At 41.0% G+C, this 13,894-nt stretch overlaps 1 protein-coding gene across 4 annotated transcripts in view; it reads right to left on the bottom strand.

The window, feature by feature from the left end:
• The window catches only part of dlg2 (discs, large homolog 2 (Drosophila)), an 841,994-nt gene that overhangs the window by 613,478 nt on the left and 214,622 nt on the right, over positions 1 to 13,894 (bottom strand). For all 4 annotated transcript variants that reach the window (XM_063053945.1, XM_063053946.1, XM_063053947.1 and 1 more), the window contains one exon: positions 7,290 to 7,397. In XM_063053945.1, the coding sequence (XP_062910015.1) occupies positions 7,290 to 7,397 (108 nt within the window). The remainder of the gene's footprint in view (positions 1 to 7,289; positions 7,398 to 13,894) is intronic.

Genomic DNA, 13,894 nt, shown 5'->3' with positions numbered 1-13,894 from the left:
TCAGCCAGTTGAGCCCCTGAGTACGGTCTGGCCTGCTGTTAAAAACATTCCTCATCACATACATACTCTGATAAGGGTGCACAGTACAGTTTCTCATGCAATAAACACTTCTTTGTTCATACATTATTCTCACAGGACAACTTGTCAAGCTGCCAATAAGTCAGTTAGGTTTTAGCCCTTTTAATTCAGCATATAATTCCTCATTCTCTCCTTTTGTCATTCCATGACAACTAGGATCATCAATGTTGGGGTAGTTGTACATCTTAATTTTCATATTTGTGTAAGAAGGGTGGATAGAAACCCTTTGGATTAGCCGAATGGCTTTCTGCATCATCATAGTCTCTGTCCTCATCACTTGCACCTCAGTCTCTCTGAGGTCCCCTTTTTTCTAGTGGGACTCTTCATATAAATATCCCTGTGGGTGTAGGGCAAAAGCACCAGCTGACAAGGGGCCATACACATCGGCAAAGTGCACTAAGTACGAGTACTCCTGCAATGATGATAGCATAATGTAGCAGTACACCGCTCCATCCTACGAAGATGCCACTGAAAGGCCACAATCCCCCTCTTGAGCTAAAGTCATGTAGGTTGGCCCCAATTTTCTGTATTATATTTACCTCCTTTTGAATGTGAACTGAGAGAGATGTAATGTTTTCTGATTCATCTGGGATGAAGGTGCAGCACTCTTGTCCTATAACGGCACATGCATCTCCTTTTTCAGCCAGAACAAAATCAAGGGCCATTCAGTTCTGCAAAACCATCTGTCGTAGTGCCATCATTTCGGCAATTATGGCCCTCACCTGATCCTGGACACCAACCATGGCCCTTGTGGTAATATTGGCCACCTCCACCAAAACTGCGGCCAGGTTGATGATTTCCTTTGAATTGCGGGCCGCCCCGTAGAAAGGGAAAGCTATCATCCAGAATGCTCTGGTTGTGAGATTCCTTGCTTTTGCCACAGGAGGGACAGGTGCTGGACCAGGGTTTTCAGCATTCACATATGTGGTACAAGGTAGGACAGGAGACAGCATCCCATCCAATTTCTGCTCTCTTGTTGGGTGTCCCATCGGCTAGCTGTCTCTCCTGGGAACCACAAGTAGGCCCTTTCCCCACAAAGTCATTGAGCTCTGTTCAGGGGGCGTGGTGGTTTGGCCATTGTATAAATAGCACAAGTGTTATTGTCCAGAAAGTAAGTCCCCTTACCTTTGAAATTACAGTAGCAGATAGTATTTTGCTGGTTGGTCAGATCTGACAATGATGGAGGGCCATAATGTCTGTTCTCTCCATCAGATGGCTTTTTCCGGGAGGTGGGGGGTAACAAATGTATCAACCATTAAAGCAGTGGCACCCACAGTCTCCAGTCACATCACTGGTGCAAGTTTCGGCCTCACTAACGTGAGTGGCATTAGAAAAGGCCCAGACTGACAGTTGTTCACTGCTGTTCAGTGGAATGGCTATTAAGGGAATCCCTACCAGCCCATGGGGAAGAATCGCTGCACACACTCAGCATGCAGATGAGTTAGTTTTCCCAACATATCTATAGCAAAGCGACAGGGAGGTATTTGGCTTGGTTACTTCAATACAAGTGCTTAAGATTACAAGTATAGACAGTAATAGCTTAGTCATGAATGCACACATTTGACGTGTCCTAGATATGTCCATTTCGGAAGTCCTTGTGGCTTGACTGCCGTCGGAGTGGTCAGTAACACTTGGTGGGGTCCTTTCCAGTGAGGCTTAAGCTTCTTTCTAAGATGGTTCTTTATGAGAACAAAGTCTAATGGGCAAACTCGATGTTCATTTTCCAGTTCCTCTCCTTCCCAGTGGGCCTCCTGCACCTGCGAATGCAAGACCTGGAGAGATTTGGTTAGTGCCAGGATATACCCGATAGTTTCATTCAACATTTGACCATGCTATCGGGATGCTTTTCAGGAACAGAGACTGGAAATATGGTCAGGATTGATGGGAAGATGAATGCTGTGAAACACAGAGAGATAAAAACCTGCTAGCCTCTGCCAGAAGACATACACTGGGGCAGAAGTTTGTCTTTCAGTAGGACAATGACTCAAAGTGCACTGCCAGAGCAACCATGGAGTGGATTCAAATGAAGAAAATTGATGTCCTTGAGTGGTCCAGTCAGAGTCCTAACCTAAACCCAATCGAGCATATTTGCAAGACCTCAAGATTGCTGTCTACTATCACTCCCCAACTAACTTGACACAGCTTGAGCAATTTTGAAAGGAGGAGTGGGCAAATCTTGCTCTATTATGTTGTGCAAAGCTAATAGACGTTTATTCAAAAAGACCTCTGGCTGTAATAGCTGCAAGAGGTGGTTCAACCAAGTACTGATCAAAGGGGGGGGGTGAATATTTTGAACTGCAGACATTTCAGTTTTGAATTTTTAGTTTTTCATGCTTTACAATTTTCCCTGTTGGGCTCTATTGCGGAAAAAAGAAGAACATGAGATTCACAAATAAAAATTCTCAGTTAAATTGATCAAAATCCCTGGTTGTAATATTCATTTACACGAACAAAGGGTTGGGGACTGAATACTTTTTCAAGGCACTGTATCTTGGCATCTATACTGTCATGCCTCTGAAGATCCTGAGTGTTTCAAACAGATCAATTAGTTCTTCTAAACCTCAAAGAATATAGATCTTTAGCCACCCATGACAGCAGAACACTCTCATTTCAGAATCTAGCCTAGTGTATCATTTTTAGATCGCTCCCTCTGCCAATGTACCTTTTATTGAAATTTGTGCAATCAGCAGCAAGCACCACTAAATCTATTCTTTGAAAGAAATGAAGGCCATTGATAGAATGCTCAAAACATTTGAGTTGGGAATTGTTCCCAAGTTCTTCAGTAACATCCTGGGATGAAATAACTGGCTACAAACAGACAATGAATCCAGCCAATGATCTTCCCTCTGTATCTACTGATTTCAGCATTAGTCAAACCCTGTGATGCCGCACATTCCCAAAGTACTCTTCCTCTCACTTCACCTCTGAAGTTCTTTCAGTCACAGTTTAACCATGATGCGAGATTTCGATCTGAAATGCTGACAGTTCTATTCACCCCACAGATGCTGCTGGACCCACAGAGTTCTCCCAACAGTTGCTTGTTGAACTGACAAGTAGCACAAAACATTTAGAAAATATTTTATGGAGATACTAGATTTTTAATTACCAGAGATACTTGCTCTCAATTGCAATCCAGCAAAATATACTAAACAATATTTTTACATCAGTAGGTACCAGAATCAAAATTACCAATGATGCCACTGCATGTAAACAAGAAGCCAATATTCAAAGGGTGAGCACTTCAATCTGCCAAGTATTCCTAGCATTTTAGTTTTTAACCTTGGATAAGCCACATTTGGCTGATGATGACTTTATAAAATAAAATGTACTTCAGTATTTCCACAAAATAAAGCATGTAAAGATATTTTTTCATGTTTTTTACTTTAAACTCATTGAGTAAGAATATCAATTTGAGCTAAACATAGTTAATTTTATAGTTCAGACTTTAAAAGAATATACAAATAATTCCAAAAAGTAAAGCTACATATCAATAAACTATAGAAATATTCAGCATAAAAAGCTTCCATACTATATATTTTGTACACACTTGCTGAAAAAAGATCTGTGGAGCTGTCCCTTTCCTTGCTATTGAATGGTAGTCCTAAGGATTATCGCATCTCAAATTTTCATCAAATGTATTTTTGTTGCACTTAGTGTTTCTGCATCTATCACGCGTTTGGGCTGCCAAAATTTTCTATTCCATATACCAAGTAACTTCAATGCATCCTCACGCTTATTGATCTTCTGCTGTAAGACAGAGGCCCTTCCTAATTGCCCTGTCCAGATTGGTTCCTTCATTCGATTTCAACCACAATTCTCTTCGTAATAAAACCTACTATATCTTTCTAGATAAATTATTCAGTCACAGAAATATCTTTATAAACTTCCTGAGTAAACTAACTAGTGTGATTAGTGTAATTCTCCGTAACTTCCGCCACCTCCAACGGGATCCCACCACTAAGCACATCTTTCCCTCCCCCCCTCTCTCTGCATTCCGCAGGGATCGCTCCCGACACAACTCCCTTGTCCATTCGTCCCCCCCATCCCTCCCCACTGATCTCCCTCCTGGCACTTATCCGTGTAAGCGGAACAAGTGCTACACATGCCCTTACACTTCCTCCCTTACCACCATTCAGGGCCCCAAACAGTCCTTCCAGGTGAGGCATCACTTCACCTGTGAGTCGACTGGGGTGATATACTGCGTCCGGTGCTCCCGATGTGGCCTTTTATATATTGGTGAGACCCGACGCAGACTGGGAGACCGCTTTGCTGAACATCTACGCTCTGTCCGCCAGAGAAAGCAGGATCTCCCAGTGGCCACACATTTTAATTCCACATCCCATTCCCATTCTGACATGTCTATCCACGGCCTCCTCTACTGTAAAGATGAAGCCACACTCAGGTTGGAGGAACAACACCTTATATTCCGTCTGGGTAGCCTCCAACCTGATGGCATGAACATTGACTTCTCTAACTTCTGCTAAGGCCCCACCTCCCCCTCGTACCCCATCTGTTACTCATTTTTATGCACACATTCTTTCTCTCACTCTCCTTTTTCTCCCTCTGTCCCTCTGAATATACCTCTTGCCCATCCTCTGGGTCACCCCCGCCCCCGTCTTTCTTCCCGGACCTCCTGTCCCATGATCCTCTCGTATCCCCTTTTGCCTATCACCTGTCCAGCTCTCGGCTCTATCCCTCCCCCTCCTGTCTTCTCCTATCATTTTGCATCTCCCCCTCCCCCTCCAGCTTTCAAATCCCTTACTCACTCTTCCTTCAGTTAGTCCTGACAAAGGGTCTCGGCCTGAAACGTCGACTGCGCCTCTTCCTATAGATGCTGCTTGGCCTGCTGCGTTCACCAGCAACTTTGATGTATGTTGCTTGAATTTCCAGCATCTGCAGTATTCCTGTTGTTAGTGTGATTATATATTTCCTTTGCTGCAGTGATTAGGTCACTTTTAGAATCATAGAGACATAGAGAAGTACAGCACAGAAACAGGCCTTTTGGCCCATCTAGTCCGTGCCAAAACCATTTAAACTGCCTACTTCCATCGAACTGCACTGGGAGCATAGTCCTCCCTCCATGTTCTGTGTACGATAAAACTCTACTGGGATAACCCTTAACAGTATAATCAGTTGATCCTCGATTTTCTCACTTGCAGAAGCCAGTCACTTCAGATTAACAACAACATCTCCTCCACAATCTCCATCTGCACAGGTGCATCACAAAGCTGTGTGCTTAACCCCCTGCTCTACTCGCCTTACACTTATGACTGCGTGACTAAGCACAACCCCAAAGCCATATTCATGCTTACTGGCGACACTACCGTTTTAGTCCAAATCAAAGGTGGTGATAAATCAGCATATAAGAAGGAGATTGAAAATATGGCTGAGTGGTGCTGCAACAACAACCTCTCACTCAATGTTAGCAAGACGAGGAGATAATTATTACCTTCAAGAGGGTGAAATCAGAGGTCCATGAGCCAGTCCTCCTCAGAAGAGGAGAAGGTTAGCATCTTTAAATTCCCTGGTATTATAATTTCAAAGGACCTATCCTGGGCCCAGCACATAAGTGCAATTATGAAGAAAGCACAGCAGTGTCTCTACTTCCTTAGGAGTTTTCAAAGACTCAGCTTCACATCTACAATTCTGACAAACTTCTATATATATGTGTGGTGGAAAGTATATTGACTGGCTGCATCAGAGCCTGGCATGGAATCATCAATGCCCTTGAACAGAAAATCCTACAAGCGGTAGTGGATACGGCCCAGTCCATCATGGGTAAAGCCCTCCCCATCACTGAACATATCTACATGGAGCATTGTTTCAGGAAAGTAGCATCCATCATCAGAGACCGCGACCCCCCCCCCCCACCAGCCAGGTCATGATCTCTTCTCACTGCTGCCATCAGGAAGAAGGTACAGGAGACTTAGGACTCATACCACCAGATTCAGAAACAGTTACTGTCCCTCAACCATCAGGCTCTTGAACCAAAGGGGATAACTTCACTCAACTTCACTTGCCCCATAACTAAAATGTTCCCACAATCTATGGGCTCGTTGTCAAGGACCCTTCATCTTATGTTCTTGATATTTATTGCTCATTTATTTATTAGTATTATTTCTTTCTTTTTGCATTTGCGTAGTTTGGTGTCTTTTGCATGCTGGTTGAATAGCCAAGCTGGTGTGGTCTTTCACTGATTCTATTATGGATTTATTGAATATGCCCACAAGAAAATGGTGTATACGGTGACACATATGTACTTTGATAATAAATTTACTTTGAACTTTGAATAGCAGTATAAAGTACTCAGTGTTCGATACATTTCTAGGATGACAACCCTAGTCTTATATTCTAAACCTCAACCAACAAAAACTGTATCATATGCTTTCTGAACCACATTTTCTACCTGCCCCATGAGCTTTGTGGCCATGAACTCCAGAGATCTTATAATCTTTGACATTTCTCTGTATCCTATTTAGTTGTCGTATCTTCTCTTATAATTGGATTCCCTATACAATAGCATTGTAGCACAATATTTGCATCCTTCTGCCATCTCACTTTTGATATTTCTCTTCATACAACTTCCTTCTATCTTATCAACAGCATGCCCAATTTTTGTATAATCTGCTAACTTATCAATCATGCTTCACATTAAACTGTACATCATTGATATATATCAATATATATATAATAAAAGCAATTAGTGTTTTGCCCTACCTAGGCAATATAATTTAAATTATTAAAATAATCATCAACACTGCAGCTGAGGCAGATTTGAATTGAAATTATCATCTTATGCCATCACCAATAGTGTTATCATTGCCAACACTTCTTGTTACTTTCTCAAAAACTCAGTCAAGTTAGTCAGGCACAAACAATCTTTTCCAAACCTACAATAACTGTTAATTAATCTATATCTTTCAAAATATTAACAAGATTAGCAACACCAGCATTGACCACGTGGATTGACTCCACTTTTCCTTTATCAGTGGCTCTGCCTTATACAAAAGATTTGTCACAATATCAGATGGGAGAAATATCATTTTATCTGCTTTGTATAACTTCAATAATGCAAGTTCCTCAAACCAAACAGCTGGGGCTGAACTCTTGTTATAAGTTTCAAAAACAAAGCCTGTGTTCAGCATTTGAAGACATTGTTGATTTGATTCAGTGAAACTCATCAATGAAACAAGAACAAATATTGCACATACCTCAAAACGTTCCCATTGTTCATGCAATTTTGTTTGCGGTTCTCCTTCTGGTTCATCAGCTTCTTCCTCCTCTCTTGACAGTATTGTGTCTTGTTCTGTCCCAACTGGCTACAATAAAAAAAGGATTAAGAAGTTCCTTTAATACATATATACTTATGGTTGTGTTCTGCATGGAAATATTACTCCATACACATCAGAGTTCACAGATTAGATAAAGCGTCAAACTTAATAAAATGCATAACCATCTATTGCTTTCTTTAAAATTCATAAAGAAAATCCAAATGTTTGTTCAACACCTCCTTTGATATCATCTAGGCGATATAAACCATAGCCCATAAATGTATATAAATGCAAAATATTTCAGTTTCTACAATACAAAAGTATAAACAAAAAATGCTGGAAATACTCAGCAGGTCAGGCAGATCATGTGGAGAAAGAACAGCGGTAACAGTTTTGATCAATCTTTGTTAGACTTGTACAATTTTGTAAAAGTACAAATGCTATTAATTCACCAATTATTTTTCACTTAATTTTCAAAAAATTCAAACTCCAATAACCATTTTATCATAATCTCTAATTTGGTGTTTGAAATGTGGTAATTTCAAACAGACAGATGGAGTTGAAAAATATAGTGGCCCACTATTCTGTTGCATGAAAAACCTCCAGTACAAACACTGTACGCCTGTCACAAGCAGATGAAACTTTATGATACGTGGGGCCTGCACAAGTGTAGGAAACCACATATCTGTCAATTTGAACCAATATCCTTTTATTATATTCAGCCAAATCTATATTGACAGTATCTTGTACATACAAGGAAATTAATATAAATTATCTAGGATGAAGTACAAACTTTATCACATCCTTTCTACCTTCATACATAGCACATAGAAATCTACAGCACATTACTGGCCCTTCGGCCCACAACGTTGTGTCGATCATGTAATCTACTCTAGAAACTGCCTAGAATTACCCTGCCGCATAGCCCTCTATTTTTCTAAACTCCATGTACCTCTCTAAGAGTTCTTAAAAGACCCTATTGTATCTGCCTCCACCACCATTGCCAGCAGTGCATTTCACGCACCCATCACTCTCTGTGTGAAAAACTTACCCCTGACATCCCCTCTGTACTTACTTCCAAGCACCTTAAAATAATGCACCCCTGTGTTAGCCATTTCAGCCCTGGGAAAAGGGCTCTGGCTATCCACATGATCAATGCCTCTCATCATCTTACACACCTCTATCAGGTCACCTCTCATCCTTCATCGATCCAAGGAGAAAAGGCCAAGTCAACTTAACCTATTCTTGTAAGACATGTTCTCCAATCCAGGCAACATCCTTGTACATCTCCTTGGCACTCTTTCTATAGTATCCACATTATTCCTGTGGTGAGGTGACCAGAACTGAACACATTATTCCAGGTGGGGTCTGACTAAGGTCTTATATAGCAGTAACAATACCTCACAGCTCTTGAACTCAATCCCATGGTTGATGAAAGCCCAACACACCATATGCCTTCTTAATAACACTGTCAAACTGCGCAGCAGCTTTGAGTGTCCTATGGACATGGACCCTAAGATCTTTCTGATCCTCCAAGCTGCCAAGAGTGTTATGATTAAGACTACTTCTGTCTTCAAATTTAACCTACCAAAATTAACCACTCCACACTTATCTGGGTTGAACTTGTCAGCCCAGTTCTGCATCCTATCAATGTTTTGCTATAACCTCTGACAACCCACCAGACTATCCACAACACCTCCAATCTTTGTGTCATCAGCAAACTTACTAACCCACCTTTCTACTTCTTCACCCAGGTTATTTATAAAAATCACAAAAAGAAGGGGTCCCAGAACAGATCCCTGTGGAACACCACTGGTCATCGAACTCCATGCAGAATATGAACCATCTACAACCACCCTTTGTCTTCTGTGGGCAAACCAATTCTGGATCCACAAAGCAAGGTCTCCTTGGATCCCATGCCTCCTTACTTTCTGAATTAAATGCCTTACTGAAATCCATACACATTACATCCACTACCCTACCTTCATCAATGTGTTTTGTTACAACCTCAAAGAATTCAATCAGGCTCACAAGGCACGACTTGCCCTTGAAAAAGCCATGTTGACTATCCCTAATCAGATTATGTCTCTCCAAATGTTCATAAATCCTGCCTCTCAGAATCTTCTCCAATAACTTGCCTACCACTGAATTAAGACTCAGTGGTCTATAATTTCCTGGGTTATCCCTACTCCCTTTCTTGAACAAGGGAACAACATTTGCAACCCTCCAATCCTCCAGTACTTCTCCCGTCCCTATTGATGACGCAAAGATCATTGCCAGAAGCTCAGCAATCTCCTCCTTTGCTTCCCACAGTAGCGTGGGGTATATCTCATCCAGTCCCGGCGACTTATCTAATTTAATGCTTTTCAAAAGCTCCAGCACATCCTCTTTTTTAATGACTATATGCTCAAGCGTTTCAGTCCACTGTAAATCGTCCCCACAATTGCCAAGGTCCTTTTTCCTGGTGAATTTGCTACAAATTTTTAAATAAAACTTAAGATATTTCTGGATCTCTAGTTATATACATTGTCCTTGCTGATACATAATGGTATAAATGGTATAAGACTGGTACTGTATAAAAGACCCCAAAGAAGCTTTACTTTATACACATTCTGAACAATCTGTTTATTATTTAGCATATAATTAAATAGCCTCAGTATCTTAATCCGTTTCCTTCCTTTTTGGTTATTGTTTGGCTCATGTGGTAGTAAAATGTCAATAGCCATGGATTATCAAGTTTATTTTCATCATTTAAGAAGTAGGGTAACTAATTATGATTTGACCACATCATTTTATGTTATTTCCATCACTCACACTGATTGCTTAAGAGTCATAAAGTAAAAGTCTCTTTGGACCATTTAGACCATGTCAAACTATTACTCTGCCTAGCTCCATTGACCTGCACCTGGACCATAGCCCTCCACAGTTCTCCAGACCGCTCTTAAATATTGAAATCAGGCCCACATCACCACTTTTGCTGGTAATTTATTCTATACTCTAACCACAATCTGAATGGAGAAGTAGTCCTTCATGTTCCCCTTAAACATTTCGCCTTTCACCCCTAACCTAAGACCCATAGTCTCACCCAAACTTGGTGGAAAAAGCCTGCTAGTGTTTACCCGATCTATTCCACTCATAATTTTAAATAACTCTTATCAAATATCCCCCCATTCTCCTCTGCTCCAGGGAATTAAGTCTTAAGCTATTCAATCTTTCCTTATTACTCAGGTCCTCAAGTTCTGGCAACATCTTTGTAGATTTACAGCATTTTTTAAATCTTATTGATATCATACTTGTAGGTAGGTGACAAGAACTTCACACAATACTCCAAATTAGTCATTACCAATGTCTTATACAACTTCAACATAACATTCCAACTTCCATAGTCAATACTTTGATTTACGAAGGCCATCATGCCAAAAATTTTCTATATGACCCTATCTACCTGTGGTGCCACTTTCAAGGAATAATAGATCTGAATTCCCAGATCCCTCTGTTCTGCTGTACTCCTCAATGCCCTACCATTTACTGGTTTGTCCTCCCAAAGTGCAGCACCTCACACTTGTCTGCAATAACTCCCATTTGCCATTTTTTAGCCCATTTTACCAACTGGTCCAGATCCCTCTGCAAGCTTTCCTCGCTGTCCACTACACCCCCAATCTTGATGTCATCCACAAACTTGTTGAACCAGTGTTAGATACATGGGTTTTGACTGAAGAAAAAAATGGCTGGTGTTGATTAGCACTTAAGTGCAAGAATGGTTATTAGGTGTATCAGAAATCAAACTTATAAAACATTAGTGAAAACAACTAAAAGGAAATTGCCAATATTTACAAAGTGATATGTACGTACCAGAAAACACAATATATAGCTCCATACTATTTTTACCCAGTGTGAACTCCAGGCAGCTCGATCTCTCTCTTCCACTGAGATTGAAGAGCTCTTTTAAATCAACACTAGGATATAGCATCTTCAATCACTAACAAAGTTAACTTAAAATTACACATGAATTAGAATATGAAACACATCATAATGTAGTTACAATCATACATACAACATTTAGATTACATTATGAGAACACTCTTTCATTGTCATTTAGAAATGCATACATGCATTAAGAAATGATACAATGTTTCTCCGGAGTGATATCACAGAAAACAGGACAAACCAAAGACTAACACTGACAGAACCACATAATTATAACATATAGTTACAGCAGTGCAAAGCAATACCATAATTTGATGAAGAACAAATCATGGGCACAGTAAAAAAAAGTCTCAAAAGTCCCCAAGTCGATCGACTCCCAATAGCAGGTGGCAAAAGGGTGAAACTCCCTGCCATAAATCTCCAGGCACCATCAACTTGCCGATGCCTTGGAAGCAGCCAACCACAGCCGACACTGAGTCCATCCATCCAAAAACTTCGAGCCTCTGACCAGCCCCTCCAATACAGCCTCCCAAGCGCCATCCTCTGCCGAGAGCCTTCGACCTAGCCCCGGCCACTGAAACAAGCAAAGCCGAGGATTTCAGGGCCTTCTACTCTGGAGATTCCGGTTACCACACAATAGCAGCGGCAGCGAAGCGGGCATTTCAGAAGTTTTCCAGATGTTCCTCCATACTTTCACATCCGTCTCCATCAAATCAGAATTGCGCCCGGTCCCCTACTTTTACACATTTACACGTTCTCATTACAAAAGAAATGGAATATTCCACCATGTATGGTGGGAAAGGCACTACAAAGCCAACCCTATAGAATATATAAGACTACAGCTAACCCTATGGAATACATTAAAAAATATATACTGGGGGAAGATACTGTAGTGGACACACTCAGTTGCAAAGGTAGGAGTGAGTGTGTGTGTGTGTGTGTGTGTGTGTGTGTGTGTGTGTGTGTGTGTTCTTGTTTATAAAGGATGCCTTTACAGCATTCTCTGTCACAGCCAGTTTGCCACATTGTCATCCAGGTCACTGATATAGATGACAAACAACAATGGACCCAGCACTTATCCCTGCATCACACCACAATTCACAGGCAACCATCTACTACCACTCTCTGAATTCTTCCACAAATCCAATTTAAATTTACTACCTCCTTCTGAAGCCAAGCGACTGAAACTTCTTGACCAAGAAGGACCTTGTTAAAGGCCTTGAAGACTATATCCACTACCTTTCCTTCATCAACTTTCCTAGTAACCTCCTCAAAAAACTCTGTAAGATTAGTTAGACATGACTTTCAAGCACAAAGCCCTGCTTACAATCCCTAAGCAGTCTCTGTTTATTCCAATACTTATATATCTGGCCCCTTAGAATGCAATCCAATAATTTACCCATTACTGACATCAGGCTCACCAGCCTATAATATACCAGCTTATTCTGAGAGCCATTCTTAAACAACAGAAGAACATTAGCTGTCCCCCAATCCTCCAGCACCTCACGCGTGGCCACAGACGTTTAAGTAGTCACCTCTGGTAAGACTCCTGCAATTTCTGCACTAGCCTCCCACTACATCTGAGGAATCACTTTGTCAGACCCCGGGGATTTATCCACCCTAATTTGCCTCAAGACAGAAAGCACCTTCTCCTCTGTAATCTGTACATGGTCCATGACCTCACTGCTGTTTTGTCTCACCTCTATAGTCTCTGTGTCCATCTCCCAAGTAAGTACAAATACAAAAAATATTTAAGATATCCCCCATCTCTTTTGGTTCCATTCATAGATGACCACACAGATGTTCAAGAGGACTAATCTGGTCTCTTGCTATCATTTTATTTTTAACATATCTGTATATACCCTTGGAATTCTCCATCACCTGGTCTGCTCTAGCGACCTCTTGTCTTCTTTTAGCCCTCCTGATTTCCCGCAAGTGTTATCTTGCTTGTGTGAAACAAAATGCTTAATCCAAATGTATATACATATACACTGCCAGTATGATGGGAAATAGTATACTGCCTCTGCAAATGTCTCCAGTGTCCCCTCGCAAACCAGTATTCCAGGATTGACTTCTATGTTGCACAGTCCATGTGATTTACATATCCAACACAATACTCACAGAAGAGACACTATTCTGATCACTACCATAAGAAGAGATTCCCATGTGAGCAGATTAAAGGTTCAAGGATGCATTCAAAGCATCATCCACACCTACCTGAATTCTCTGACTACTGACCACCTCACAAATAGCCCACCTGCTTATTCCTTCAGCCACCACCTGTCCCTTCTGTGTAAGTGTCTCAGTCACTATATAGGAACCAGTAACTACTCAGAATCGAAACAAAAGTGTGAAAGTACATTATACTTGATCCCAAGGGACTTCTGAGAAGGATAATACATTTCCAGGGTACACCTGTTTCCCTGCTCTAAATTAGGATATGAGATGACTGTAAGACAGTAAAGATTTAGTTGAAATAAAATGAAATATAAGAAACATAAAGATACAGCCTCATCCCAATTTCTCTATATTAGCTCCTCACACTTTCTCCAGACAGAACTGGTCTTCACCCTCAACAACTTCTCCTTTGGCTACTCATACTTTCTCCAGACTCAAGG

This window comes from Mobula hypostoma, chromosome 7 (genome assembly GCF_963921235.1).
Source record: "Mobula hypostoma chromosome 7, sMobHyp1.1, whole genome shotgun sequence".
Taxonomy (NCBI): Eukaryota; Metazoa; Chordata; class Chondrichthyes; order Myliobatiformes; family Myliobatidae; genus Mobula; species Mobula hypostoma.
This window is presented reverse-complemented; position numbering and strand designations above follow the sequence as displayed.